Source organism: Eubalaena glacialis, chromosome X (assembly GCF_028564815.1).
Source record: "Eubalaena glacialis isolate mEubGla1 chromosome X, mEubGla1.1.hap2.+ XY, whole genome shotgun sequence".
Classification (NCBI taxonomy): domain Eukaryota; kingdom Metazoa; phylum Chordata; class Mammalia; order Artiodactyla; family Balaenidae; genus Eubalaena; species Eubalaena glacialis.
In genome coordinates this window covers 49938514-49952854 of record NC_083736.1, presented here as the reverse complement: position 1 = coordinate 49952854, position 14341 = coordinate 49938514, and the positions used below count along the sequence as shown (strand labels likewise).

Sequence of the window (14341 nt, the reverse complement as noted above, 5' to 3'; positions counted from 1 at the left end):
TGATTTCAAAAAAAAGAAAAAAAAAGAAAAATCAGGCTGAAGTGCCAAATGAGTACTCACATACAGAACAAGCCCTTAACCAGAAAGGATGAAACCTTTAAATAGATCCCAAATAAAACCTGGAGAGCTTCAAAATGCAAAAAGGCAGAAGCTTGGATCTAGGAGAAAGACTTATCCTTAAACCCCAGGGTCAAGGAGAGAAGCAGTGAGCAACAATGGGCTCAATGTTGGTATTGTACCTGTTTGCTCACCAGTCTCGGAGTCATTGGGAGTCTTTTCTGGATCCCCGTATGGACCACCAAAATGTTGACCTAAAACAATTAGACTAACAGTTATTTCTACAGCAAAAATGGTTTTATTTGGGATCAGCAAAGAATTGAAGTTCAGGGTCTGCAACCATGGTGAGCCACATGCAACTTCCCTCAACAAGGAGAGGACAACTCTTTTAAAGAGGGAAAAAGGAAGTTAGGAGGGCTATAGTAAACACAGAGTTCACTGGAGGAATTAAGAGTTCAACGTATAGTGGCTTTTCATTGGCTAAGTCATGAGTCTCTCATTGGCTGAGCTCTTGCCAGGAAAGAAGAGAAAGTGTTTCTTCTTCCTGTTGGGCTCTGTTTTGGTCCTAGGGTGTGAGAGCTCCCCCTTCTGGCCTCTCAACTCTCTTTTAATTGAGGTTTCTGTTTGTTAATTTTTACTTTTTCATTCCCAATAACCCAAAGAGAGAAAAGCCAGCTGGTGCCGCTGTTTGACCTCTAGCCCAGAGTACTTAGTCTTCTGTAATGCAATTAATTCTAAATGGTGAGAGAGAATAAACACATAGCACCTATTATATACAGCAGGCGCTTTCCACATCGATTCTCCCTTGAAATTTATAGCAATCTTTAAAGCCAATATTATTTCTATTTTACAGGTGAGGAGAAAGAAGCTATGAAATAACTTGTTTATGGTAGTAAAATAATGTGCAAAGTTGACCAAGTCTAGGCCCTTTATGTGCTCCTCTCCATTATGCACCCAGCTCTGTCCCTACCAGACTAATCTCTTTAAGGACATTAACCCTGTTCCGTTTCTCAGTGTTTCTGGGAATGATTTCCCCTCGACTTGGGTGTGGGAACAACTGATCCCATGATTTATTTGGTCATTTGAGAGCTCCTCATCCTAAAGTGGGTGTGGCCATTTGCTTTTTGTTTTTATAATCACAGAGGCTAGTGAAGCTGGGAGCGGTGACAACATGGGGGCAGGGAGGCTGATGAACTGAGTTCCAAGTTTTAAATGCACATTTGTTATCCCCTATTTTCAAAAGCTCCTCCGTGAGTGTACAGTGTGACCTTAGCGGTACTGTCGACAGTGACAGTGGCGCTACAGTTATTGCCAGTATTAAATTCAACAACCAGAAACGCGCAGAAGTCGCCTCAGCCTCCTTCCAGGTGCCGACTGCGGCCATTGGTTCTGGGACGAGGGGGGCTCATCCAAGCCTTCTCCTAGAAAGCTTTAGTTAGCTGCTGCCACTGCCCCAGGCTCCACCGTGCGCGCGGCTAAGCAGCCCCTCCTCGCCCTCTTCCTTCAGTCCTTGCTAAAGAAACCCAGCTCAAGACCAGCAAAACTACCCCCATCGCTGCCAAGGACTAGGAAGCTGGAAGCTTCGAGCCCGAATTTGGCCTTGCCCACACTGAACCCCTCTCTGTCCCTACCACCCCTCTTGAACCCTGCATGTCTTCCCCTACCCCGACCCCGTCGTGTTGTTGCTGAACCTGAATCCCGCCATGTTGTCATTCCTGACCCAGGCCCTGGCACCCGCTGCCATCAGCCTTTTGGTTCCTGTAACTGTCTTTGCCGCCTCTGTCACTTTCCCAGTGGAGTCAGTATTCAAAGATTTGGAATGCGAACTCCTCAAATCCGCAGAAAGAATCCAGCTTTGGCAGAATGTCCTATTAGGTAATTTTGATGTCCTTCAAAAAAGATCCCATATTTAGACTGTCTTTACAATGCTATGGTACCATTTGGCCCTCCTGCCTTCATGGCAGGAAGATGTGTCTGTGCTAGTGAAGTAACTTGCACTTTTAGATAACTTATAAGTGCTCTACAAAGCAAGCTATTTGCTTGATTCAGTATCAGGAGAGAAAAAAAACATGTTAGGCAAGTATTATATTATTTCAAGAAAATATGAATTTCTGTTTCAAAGATGTAATGACAGAAGAGTTGCCTGAAATTGGCCACAAGCAGTTGAAGCCTTTTCCCAAAAAATATTCTAAAAGTGACACAGAAGTTGGAGAAAAGTGATTAGTAGCGTCCTTCAAACTGATCCCCCCCCCCAATCAAGTACATAATTTTGAAGCATATTTAGCAGAAGGGATAACAGTTAAAAGGCAGTTTGCCTACTGAACCGTGGGTTCTTGAAGAATTAGAGAATTAGAGAAAGGAAGGTTTGATAACTAAGTTTGATAGAAATCCTCATACTGTGTTTAAAGATGAAGAAGAGGAGGAAATCTCTTCAAAGGAGAAAGGCAGAGAAAAGAGGCATGTAGACGTTACGTAAAATAACCGACTTTCTTATTCAGACAGTTCTCAAATTGAGGCTACAAATGTAGGGTGCAGGATCAATGGATGATGGCACTAGCTTAGATTAACATAATCCTGTGCCATCCATATATTTTTCTCATTCTGCTCAACCTGAAAGTTTGGGTTCAAATAAATACAGGAAAAAATATCACTTACAAATTCAATGAGAAGGCAGTGGCAAGCAAGCATAAGGGAAAAAACATCTGTATTAACTATATACCAGGTCTGACAAATACCAAAGCACCTACTGACATTTACAAAGCTTTCATTTATGTGGTGAATGGTAAACATCACCCCACTTCCCCAAAACTGATTTTGAAGACTCCCAAAGGAAAGAATAGTTACAACAGTGCAAGCACTGCTGCTGGCATCAGTGAACAAGGATGACCTCTGGAGAGCAGTAACCATGAAGAAGTCACTTTAAGTACCATGATAGTGGCGAAGAGGAAAAGCAAGAGCAAGAAATTCTTCCAAAGGAAGATCTGCCTTCATCTGAATCATCTGAGATAACTGAAGAAGTGAAGTGTCATGCCCAGCCACTGCTTTTTCCAACTAGAGCAGAAAGAAGGTTCAGGAAAAATGGAATAGAGGGTTTCAAAGCTTAAAGGTGCAAAGTTGCAGGAGAAAATTCAGGTTCAGTTCTGAAAATACAAGTCTGTGTTGTTGGAAAAATTAAAGAATAGACATATTACATTATTAGAAATGTAGTTTGTGATAAAATTAGTTTTGTTAATTTCACAATGGGCTCTTTAACTTATGTGTTAATTTTGAATAAAAAAGAGAAGCAAATGTTGAATACTTATAGCCAGAATATTTTATTAATTCCAAGGTATTCTGTTAACTTTGTTTGCCTAATGATACAGAAATAGCATCTACAATTATTTTTTCAAAGAATACTGTTTAAACATTGATTTTGCAACTCAACCTTAATATACAGTTTTGTATGAGCTATAATATACCATTACAAAAAATGTAAACTTTTCAACTGATTTACAACTCTATTGAATTTATTGCTTTTGTATTTTACAGGCATTTTTCTAACTCCATTATTGAAGGTTTTGCAACTAAATGCATACTTTAAAATCTAATATATTTTCTCCCGGATATTTCTTTAACGATATACTAACATAAAAGGCAGAAAGCAATGCTTAAATCTGATAAAGGAAACTACTTGTATGGAAAAGATGTTAAAAAGAATTTTGAAGTTAGAAAGCCAAATGCTGAAATGCTTATTATTGTTTGTTTTTATTTTTAGTAAACATCACTTATACCTCCTAGTTCCTAATAGCCCACAAGACAAAGTCAAACACCTAAGTAGTACAGGAAAGACCTCTTGCCTACCTTTCTTGTGACTCTTGTCCCTAACATAACTAAGCCGCATTGAACTTCCTACCATTCCCCCAAACACTGCATTTTCTTTGTTCACACTGTTGCTTCTGTAATGTCTTTTCTCTAGTTTATATGCCCGTCAAATCCTTATTTGTTCTTCAAAACTAGCTCAAAAGGTATTTCCTTTACAATGCCTTTCCTAGGAAAAAATATCTCCCCATTTTCATGGCAACCTTGTACATCTATTTCATTACATTTATATTACAAATATCTGTTTATATGTCTGTCTCCCACTAAACTCAGCACCTAAGATGGACCTTGGCACACTGATATTTCTTCAATAAAGGTCTGATAACTGAAAGAATGGAAAGCAAAGTTTTGTCCTCAAAAGGCTTGGGCTAATACAGGCTCAATTCAAGGGCTTTCAATATCCAAACTACAAGTAGCTGCTTGGAATTATTTGTCAGTACTGGAGTTGGATGGCAACAGAACAAGGTTGAGAAGTCCAGGATCAGAAAGAGAAAAGTACGGACCTGAAGGGTAAAATGGGTCACCAAAAAGGTGATACAGCTGATGAATGGTAGAAGGGGGACATTTGAATCTTCAGGCTTTGAACATCAAACCCAGTTCTCTTTAAGCATGTACACCTTCAAATGGCATTTGAGACTCTCGAAGACCTGGATCCATCCTGCATTTGAGGCTTTATACTCCACCATTTGCTTTCATGTGTCAGCATACTCTCCAGTAAACAGAATTCCTTTTTTCATTAAATATGCCCTTCCCTCCTTAACTTCCATGCCGTTGTTCCTAGGATTTCCTACCTCTGCTCAAAATGCAGAACAACTGCCACTGCCCTTATGCAACTTTCCATGCTTTTGCCTCCTTTGTATCCACCTCTCACTTTATTTAATACCATCCTTATAGCAGTAGTTAAATACAGGCTTGGCATCTACCAGGTGGGGTAAGCTTAGGGATTAATGAGGGCCAATCAGGGCATAGGTAGGCACAGTAAGGATGGCAGTGTTCCAGAAATGGAGCAGTGGTTGTTCAAAGGTCAAAGAGGGAGGTCATCACATGTGGCTGGCTCATGCACTGTTGAATGCTTTCCCTCCTAGCAGAGGCTAAGGCACGAGTCTCCTCCTGAAAGCGGCGGTGTCCCTCCTCAGTAAGCCTCCAGAGTCCAGACCTTGTCCTTGCATTGGACCCATCCTGAAGGCTGACTGGCGCCTTCTCAAAGCTGCCCAGGAAGCAGAGGTTGTGGCGGATGGTGTTCTTCCAGCCACCTGGAGCTGTCCAGAAAAAGGGAAAATGCTGTTTGGTGAAACTGTAGATCTCTTGCACATTGAGGCCACATGGGGGGCTGTTTCTTAGTGCCAGAGCAATTAGGTGTCTGTAATTGAGGGGTGGCCGGGGCCAGGACTTCCTCTCTTGGCTGTCGCCTTGCCATAGTTTCTGGCTCTGGAAGCACTCCCCTTTGTTTGGGGATTGGAGGGCCACAGAGGAGTTGTTATCTTGTTCCTCAGTCTCCTCTTCCGTGAGCTCCCAGTCACTTGGGGAAGAGGTGAACCGCTTCTGTGGAGGAGACTGCTTGCTGCAGGAAGATGGCAGGGACTCCATCACTGTGGCCTCTGAGCAGTTAGACAATTCATCCTTTGGGAGTAGCTGAGGGGAAGGATGTATGCTTGCCAGATCCTTTTTCTCACTGGGCTTTGGGGCCTCCTGGCTGCCAAGGGGGCACACAATGTTGGGATTCACCCACATCCACAGGTTGGGTTCAGAGTTAGGACTATCTTTTTCAGGACTGAGTCTCCTCTCTTGAGGTAATTTTGGGGTCTCCATTACTCTGAGTCTGTATTTGGCAAGGTTCTGCTCAGCTAAGGGGCACTGGTCTGTGGTGCAAGGCAGGAAGAACTCATTTCCCATGTCCCAGTCCAGCAGCCCTGGGACCTGGCCATGGAGACTGTACCAGAACCCAGGATTTTTTAGTTTTAGATCCATCTTTAGTGGAGAGATAGGTGGAGAGAGACTTCCAAAAGGACAGAGGTCTCTGAGGCACTTCTCAAAGCCCTTGTTGAGCCACCGGTTTTGATGCAGTATATCTCATCTAGAGAGTTTATCAGAAGGCTGGATAGAAGTACTGGAAAAGGGGGCACCAATGCCTCATTGATTAATGGTTAGACTTGGAGAAACCCCAGTGTTCTGGAACAGAACTCAAAACAAAGAAGTAACTAAAAAAGAGCTTTTTGGCAGGAAAACAGTTCAAGGTGGAATTCCTGAGCTTTCACTGGAAGCAGGGAGTCCCCATATGAGGACCTACAAATTTTGAACTATGTGCAAACTAAGGTGACTTGTATAACAGGTGCTTGTCTGGCATATCTTTCAACTCTTGCTGAGTTCATTTAATGAAGGAACAAACACGTGCACAGATCAAATTATATTTTGAGTCATTCTTAAATGTTTTAAAAAATCATTTCATTTTTAAAGTGCCTTTTGTCAAGTGCTTTCACATAGATGATCTCAACTGATTCTCATGACAGTCCTGTAAGATAACATAGTGGGTATTATTAACCCCATGTTACAGATAAGGGAACTGAGATCTACATAATAATTCAGACTACATATCTAAGTAAGTCGCAGAGCTAGATCCACAGCCTATGTCTTCTGACCCTTTTATTATACCCACTTAATCCCATTCAAATTACTAAATAAAGGAAGCAGCAAAATGTGTAACCTGAGTTTTAGAGTAAGATGGTATCTATCAGAAGATAATCTCTGTTAGTCTCAAATCCATGCTAGAGATAAACTGTGCCATTTTCAATCTTATTTTGGGAAACAGCTGACTTCCCTCTCTCAGGTCACTTTCTCAGGAACTGAGTTCTGAACTGTACTCTGAAGACAGTAGGCTCAAAGTTTAGCCATGACATGCAAGTTCCTAAAAGCTCCAGAGTTTGACTTTCCAGTAAGTTCATCCCAAGGCCATTCTTAGGAAAAACAAAATGGGACAGTTTAATTTAATTGAGTCTGCACAAAATCCATCTATAAAGTATGTGATTTTATTAAAACCATCACATAGAACTATACCTCAATAATATCCAGCAAATATCAACGGGAGCTCTTGGGGGACACACTAATCCTCCTATTGTTTCCTCCCCACTCTTGTCCTATTCTACCCCAAATCATCCTCCATACAAACAGTCAGATTGATCTTTCTACTGTATAAATATAAAAATTAATAATAATAACAACATCAACTGCTAATACTTATTGAATTCTCTAAGCACTATATGTGATTTAACTCATTAATCCTCAAAACAACCCTATGAAATAGGTACTCTTGTTATTCTCCCTTTATAAAGGAAACAATATAAGATAAAAAAAAGGTAAGTCACACAGATAGTAAAAGTCAGAGCTGAGTTTCAAATCCAGGTAGCCTGACAGTGCTTTTACTCACTGTACTATAATCTCTTCTGTTTCTCTACTCCAACATAAAATCCTATGACTTAATGCAGCATAAAAGGCCCTCCAGAATCCCACTTCTGTTTACCTTTCCAGGCTAATTAATCACCTCAGCTTCCTTCCTTCATAATCACCTCCCAGAAACACTGAACTTCTGGGATTTTCACCACACCTACCCCCATCTTTTGTCTATGTCCCTTTGCTCAAGTCGCCACCTCTACTTGGAATGGTCTACTCCCAATTGCCTTGGCTTGGCTGATCCCTACTCATCTTTTAATACTCAGGGACGCTTTCTCTAATAAACATGCTGCTTCCACCTCCCCATAGGGAATTAATGGATCCCCTTCCCAGTTGGGAATTGACCAGGGCAAAGCAGGGGACTAATCCTGAAATATTCAGCTTATTATGACAACCCCAGAGAACCTGGCAGCATCTTAACTCTCAGTAGTTCTTTATCCCATAAGTAAGGCCTCTAGTGTTGTACAATTTCTCTTCCGTCTTCACCAGGGAACACAGTCTAATCTTAAGACTAGTAAAACTAGGTCATCACTGTGTATTTTATTTCTTTAAGCCTCATTAAAACATTTAATATGTAGGTATTGAGCAACTACCATGTTACAAGCAGTATGTAATATGTCTGGCAGATGAATAAGACACAACTCAAGAGGATAGCACAGCTAAATAGAGGAAGACAGACAAGTAAAGAGAAAAAACACAGTGTGATGAGTGCTAGACACTATGCTAGGAGAGCATAGAGAGAGAAAACCTAACCCAAATGATAGGAATTAGAAGGGTTCCCCATAGGAAGAGTTGTTTGAGCTAAAGCTTAAAAGGTATGTTACACAGGGACAGAGACACAGGGAATAGGCTAGCACATGCCAACCAAGGACTTGGTACCTTGTCTCTTAAGTGTGCTCCATAAAAAGAGGCCAGAGCATTTTGCATATGCTGTGGAAAAATAAACTCATATTTGTGGGTATCCTGTTTTCTAGGCTCCTACCCACCCCAAATGTTGATACAGGCAAAAATGTTAGTGATTGATGAAACTGCATCATACGCAAAGTAGGGTACACACACACACACACACACACACACACACACATATTAATGGCCCAACAACAGCAGCAGTGGAAGTAGTACGTTTGCCTGCCATCAATTTTCAAAAGCATTCCTGCACCCAGACTTTGGTCTCCACTAAAAGAACTGGTAAAGAAGGTAGTTGATACATGTTCGGGGGCAGGAAAAAAATCAGATATGTCTAATAAATAAATCCTCTTGTTACAAAGAAGAATGCTTTCAAGCACGTCAGAGGCAGTGTTAAAAGGATGGACCGTCAACTTAAAGGGGCTCCTGCTACCAAACTGTGACTTTTTGATGCATATATTATGATTAATTAAAACTGGCTTAGTCTTTAAAGGGCTATGAGTACATAATGATACCCAAATTTTTAAAAGAGGTAATTGTAATAAAAAAGAGCAAATATTTAAGTTTTCTTGCTTTTACATAAGAAACTCTTAAAATGCATGCATGATTTTTTTTTCCTTTTAAGTATATGTCTATTTATAAAGTATAGATATGTACTTGTTTCTATTGGAGGGTAGACAGGAAAGAATACATAAGAAAAAATGAGTAAGCCATATGTTGTTCTAGAAAAACAGGTACCATACGAATGGGTAGTGTGTTTGTTTGTATGCTGCCTGAGCTGTTTTCCAAACCATGCACCCTGGTCCTGGGGCTGTGTAAATCCATAGCAAGTACCTCTTTCTAATTCATACAGAGGAGCCATCCAGTCACCATGTGCCCACAAATTATATCCTGTCAGAGACAGCAACTTTTTTATAATTCACACATAGACAAGCAGTCATGTATACCAAGAACTGGTAAGACAGATTAATCTAGCCCTGATGGTCAAACATAATAATAGCTCCAATAGGGTATTGAAAGATGATTAACAATATAATGTTAAGAAGAGAACTTCGCACCAGTCAGAATGGCCATCATCAAAACATCTACAAACAATAAATGCTGGAGAGGGTGTGGAGAAAAGGGAACCCTCTTGCACTGCTGGTGAGAATGTAAATTGATACAGCCATTATGGAGAACAGTATGGAGGTTCCTTAAAAAACTAAAAATAGAGCTACCGTATGACCCAGCAATCTCACTACTGGGCACATACCCTGAGAAAACCATAATTCAAAAAGAGTCATGTACCGCAATGTTCACTGTAGCACTATTTACAGTAGCCAGGACATGGAACCAACCTAAATGTTCATTGATGGATGAATGGATAAAGAAGATGTTGCACATATATACAATGGAATATTACTAAGCCATAAAAAGAAATGAAATTGAGTTATTTGTAGCGAGGTGGATGGACCTAGAGTCTGTCATACAGAGTGTAGTAAGTCAGAAAGAGAAAAACAAATACTGTATGCTAATGCATATATATGGAATCTAAAAAAAAAATGGTACTGATGAACCTAGTTGCAGGGCAGGAATAAAGATGTAGACATAGGGAATGGACTTGAGGACATGGGGTGGGAAGGGGAAGCTGGGGCGAAGTGAGAGTAGCATCGACATATATACACTACCAAATGTAAAATAGATAGCTAGTGGGAAGCAGCCGCATAGCACAGGGAGATCAACTCGGTGCTTTGCGATGACCTAGAGGGCTGGAATAGGGAGGATGGGAGGGAGGCTCAAGAGGGAGGGGATATGGGGACATATGTATGCATATGACTGACTCACTTTGCTGTACAACAGAAACTAACACAGTTTTGTGAAGCTATTATACTACAATAAAGATCTATTAAAAAAAAGTGTACAGGAAATAGTTTGTTAAGGAAGCAAGACTGACAAGACAGTGTCAGGTGGTCTCCTTTGGTTTCCTTGGGCTTAGGCTAAATTCGGCTGGTTGTGTGTACATTGAATGTAACACAGGCAAGAACATTTAAACAACCAGTCTGCAGCCTGAGGAAGTCCTTCTCTGTGAAGCAAAGTCCCAGTCCATGGTGGATGCTGTGAGCAGCTGTGACAGGTCCTCTGGGCTTGAAGTTCTATCAGAGCCTGGGTCCCCTCTGAAGTGGGGAGAAGCAGAGCAACAGGAGCAAACCTTGGAACATGCACACCTGGCAGGAGCCACTGGCCTTGCCCTACCTTATGTCCTGTTCATACAAGGGGGTTGGGACCTGTTCAATTCTCTATTTTAAGCCACACTGACTTCATTATTATTATTGACTCTTATGCCAGCTAGCAAACTCTTTTTGTTAATTCAGAAAGAAGATGTCATGTACAAAAATCACCTTATCTTAAGATGTTTTATTCTAGATTTGGTCAATTCACATTCTATTAACCACCCTATGGGTATAAATTGGAGTTGACATCTAAACATACACAGCACACTTATTATTCTGAAATATTTTAATGTTAATTACCACATGGAAAAAATAATTTTTTCCAGTTCCAAGCTGCTATTGTCTTGAATCTTTGTCTCCTACTTGCTCACTAGAATAAAACACCTTTATTGTACCCTGCAACTTCATCAATTGCCCCTGGTTTCCCTGGTTTCTGTCCAAACCAAGAGGACTAGTAAAATCTCTCATTGTGGTCACATTTCCTATGTAACCTACCTGATTAAGATAACTCGTCTGTGTACATTGAACACTATATATGACCAACTTTGTACAATGTCATTGCTTATTAAATACTCATCTAATAAATGAATGACAGATGGAAAAAAAATTAAAACTGGTACACACATACACACACACACCATTATAAACAATGGTTAAAAACAAGCCAAAACAGGATGGAGGAAGATTTATAAGACACACAAACAAAAACACATAAGGAACTCTGACATATCAATAAGAAAAGGACAAACAACCCAGTATAATAGGCAAAGGATATGAAAAGGCTCATTCAGAGAAAAAAATAATCTGAATGGTCAATAAACACAAGAGATGCTCAACCTCACTTATAATCAGAGAAACGCAAATTAAAACAAAAATAAGATGTTATACACTGTCAGATTAATAGTATCTAGTAAATTTGAAGATACTTAATATTTACTACCTGAGAAATCTACTTTTAGGTATATATTATAGAAAGTCTTAGACATGTGCATACTAAGAAACATAAATGAACAGCACTGTATGAAATGGCAAAACAAACAAAAAATAGGTAACAACCTAAATATCCATAGCAGTTTGAAAAATAATATATAAATTTGGGTATAATCATTATAATGGATTACTCTAATATTAGAATAATGAACCAAAGTTACACATATCAATGTCGATTAATTTCAAAAGTATAATTTTGACTGAAAAAGTTGCAAATAAACATATACTGTATGCCATCATTTAAATGAAAATTTTAAAACTGCAACACAACACTACTTTAAGTATCTAGATTCAAAAACATGTAGAGAAAGTTTAAAACTATGCAAACAGAGAAAATAAAATAGGATTAGGGAGGAGTATACAGGGAGTTACAACCGTGTCTGTAATGTGGGAAAAATAAATCAATTATGAGACACCAATTCACACCCATCATTTCAGCAAAATTTTAAAAAATAATATCAAACTTTGACAAGAAGGGTAAGGAAAGGAAACATTCTCATCCACTACGTGTGGGAATGTAAATTCGCGCAGCCGTTTTAAAGGGTAATTTGTCAGTGTTTATTAAAAGTTACGGGCTTCCCTGGTGGCGCAGTGGTTGAGAATCTGCCTGCCAATGCAGGGGACTACGGGTTCGAGCCCTGGTATGGGAGGATCCCACATGCCGCGGAGCAACTGGGCCTGTGAGCCACAACTACTGAGCCTGCGCATCTGGAGCCTGTGCTCCGCAACAAGAGAGGCTGCGACAGTGAAAGGCCCGCGCACCGCGATGAAGAGTGGCCCCTGCTCGCCGCAACTAGAGAAAGCCCTCGCACAGAAACGAAGACCCAACACAGCCAAAAATTAATTAATTAATTAATTAATTAATTAATTTTTAAAAAATGTTACAATCTGACTACCTTAAGATTCAGCAATTTTTACTTTTATGTGTGTACCCTAGAAAATACTTGTGTGCTTAAGGAAAACTCATGTAAGAGAGTGCGCCACATAATATTGCTTGGAATGCTGAAAAATAGCTAAATGTTCATTAATACAGAAATAGGTGAATTAAATACCGTGAAAGCCACTCAAAGGAATACTATGCAGCTTTTATGAAGAATAAATTATCTGTAAGAAGACTGAATTCAATCCAGAATTGTTTGATGAAAAAAATCAAGTTGTAGAAGGTTACGGTAAGCTACGGTTAACCAGAGGGCTGCCTGTAGTGAGGAGAGGACCCAGGTGTAGATAGTGATGACCAAACGCCTACTTGTAGTGATGAGAAGGACCCTGATGTGGCAGAACTGATCAGAAGACTGCCTATAGAGAAGAGAAATACCTACTATTATAGCGACACTAGCTCGAAAATCAGCCAATGCAAAAAACAAACACGCGTGTAAGGCGGAGCTCTCCACGCGTCTTTCTGTACAATGAAGAGTTTCACGTGAGCAAACTGTCCCGTGGAAAACAGATGGGGGTGGAACTAACTGGAAGCCTGCCAACAGAGACAGACCCTAGAGTGAGCGAGCTACCCATAAGCCTGCTTGTATGATGAAGAAGACCCTTACATGGGGAAGGCTATCCATAGATTGCCTTTAAAGAGGAGAAAAACACTTACTATGGGCAGGCGTAACGAGAAGCCTTCTGATAGAAAAATAAGACCCTAGTGTTGACAAAGCTGAGCATAGGATTGCCTGCATGATATGAAAGGCCCTGGCATGTATTGAGATAAAAGAGAACTGTTTGTAGAGAAGGATCCTGTCATAGTCAGAGGTAAGCCAATTGAGAAGAGAAGAACTTTTGTACGATTGTAACTGCCCAGACACCTGCTTACACAGAAGAGAAGGACCCTGGTTTGCCAGGGTATGACTAGAAGCCTTGCAATAAAGAATAGAAGGAACCTTGGTATGGGTGGGGCTAACGAGAGGTTGCCTATGGTATTAAGAAGGACTTGATGTAGATGGGGCTGTCCAAAGACTTACCTGTAATGATGAGAAGGACACTGCTGTGTTTGGAGCTGGTGGAGGTGTTTGACTATATTGATAACAAGGATTCTAAATTGGCTGACGTATTAGGGGTCTGTTTGAAAAAAAAATGAGGAAAACCCCTGTGTGGTGGAATAAAAGAGAAGCCTGACTCTCATAATAAAGAGAATCAAAGATGGTCATGGCAAGAAGCTTACAGATGGAGAGTTATATGCTTCTCTGGGGACTGGGTGTTAAATAATAATGGAGCAGCAGTCTGGATCTGGTTCTATGGAAGGAGCAGCTCTGGAGTGGGTAACCCCAAGGTCTGGTTGGGGAGTTGTCTTCAGGTATACCAGGAAGGTGGGAAGAGGACCCATTGGGTGAGAGATGTAGTCAAGGAGTGTAAATCTCTATGTGTGACTGGGATAGGCATAGAAATGTGCAGAGCAGAAGTGAGGCTCCTTATAGAAGAATGACTAGAGTTTAAGAGAAAATACTCCTGAGTTAAATAAACAGTTCAAATAACAATAACCTAAAATTCCACATGAGGATAATTTCTGTTAAAGTTACAATGAAGACATATAAGTGCTATTTAACATCAACAAATTAACAATAAGATGTCTACTTCCTGTAATAATAGGAATAATGAGAGGATGAGGGGGAAAATCTTGTATAAGTGGGGGTTGTCCAGATTACGTGGGGAGCATTTCAAGGCGAAGTTTGTGTAGGTGGAGACTGGCTTAGGGAGTAAGCATCCTATTTTGGGCAGGATATTATTATTCTTGGTTAACATACTAACCATGAAATCTCCCTGCAGGGCTCTCTTCAGCCCAAGACCACAGCATGTTTCTGAATGAAGATTTATCCCTTACAGAATTGATCCCCTTAATATAATTTTTAGTTATAGAGTTCCCAGATTTTATTTGACTCTGA

At 40.3% G+C, this 14341-nt stretch overlaps 1 protein-coding gene across 1 annotated transcript; it reads right to left on the bottom strand.

Annotated features, from left to right (window-relative positions):
- Positions 1 to 4932: 4932 nt before the first annotated feature.
- On the bottom strand, positions 4933 to 5883 carry FOXR2 (forkhead box R2). The gene has a single exon (XM_061179375.1). It carries the CDS (start codon positions 5881 to 5883, stop codon positions 4933 to 4935), a length of 951 nt encoding a protein of 316 aa, XP_061035358.1.
- Between the last annotated feature and the right edge of the window lie 8458 nt (positions 5884 to 14341).

What these genes read in the sequence shown, in the direction of transcription:
- FOXR2 (XM_061179375.1), bottom strand. Translation starts at nt 5,883, where the DNA reads ATGGATCTAAAACTAAAAAATCCTGGGTTCTGGTACAGTCTCCATGGC.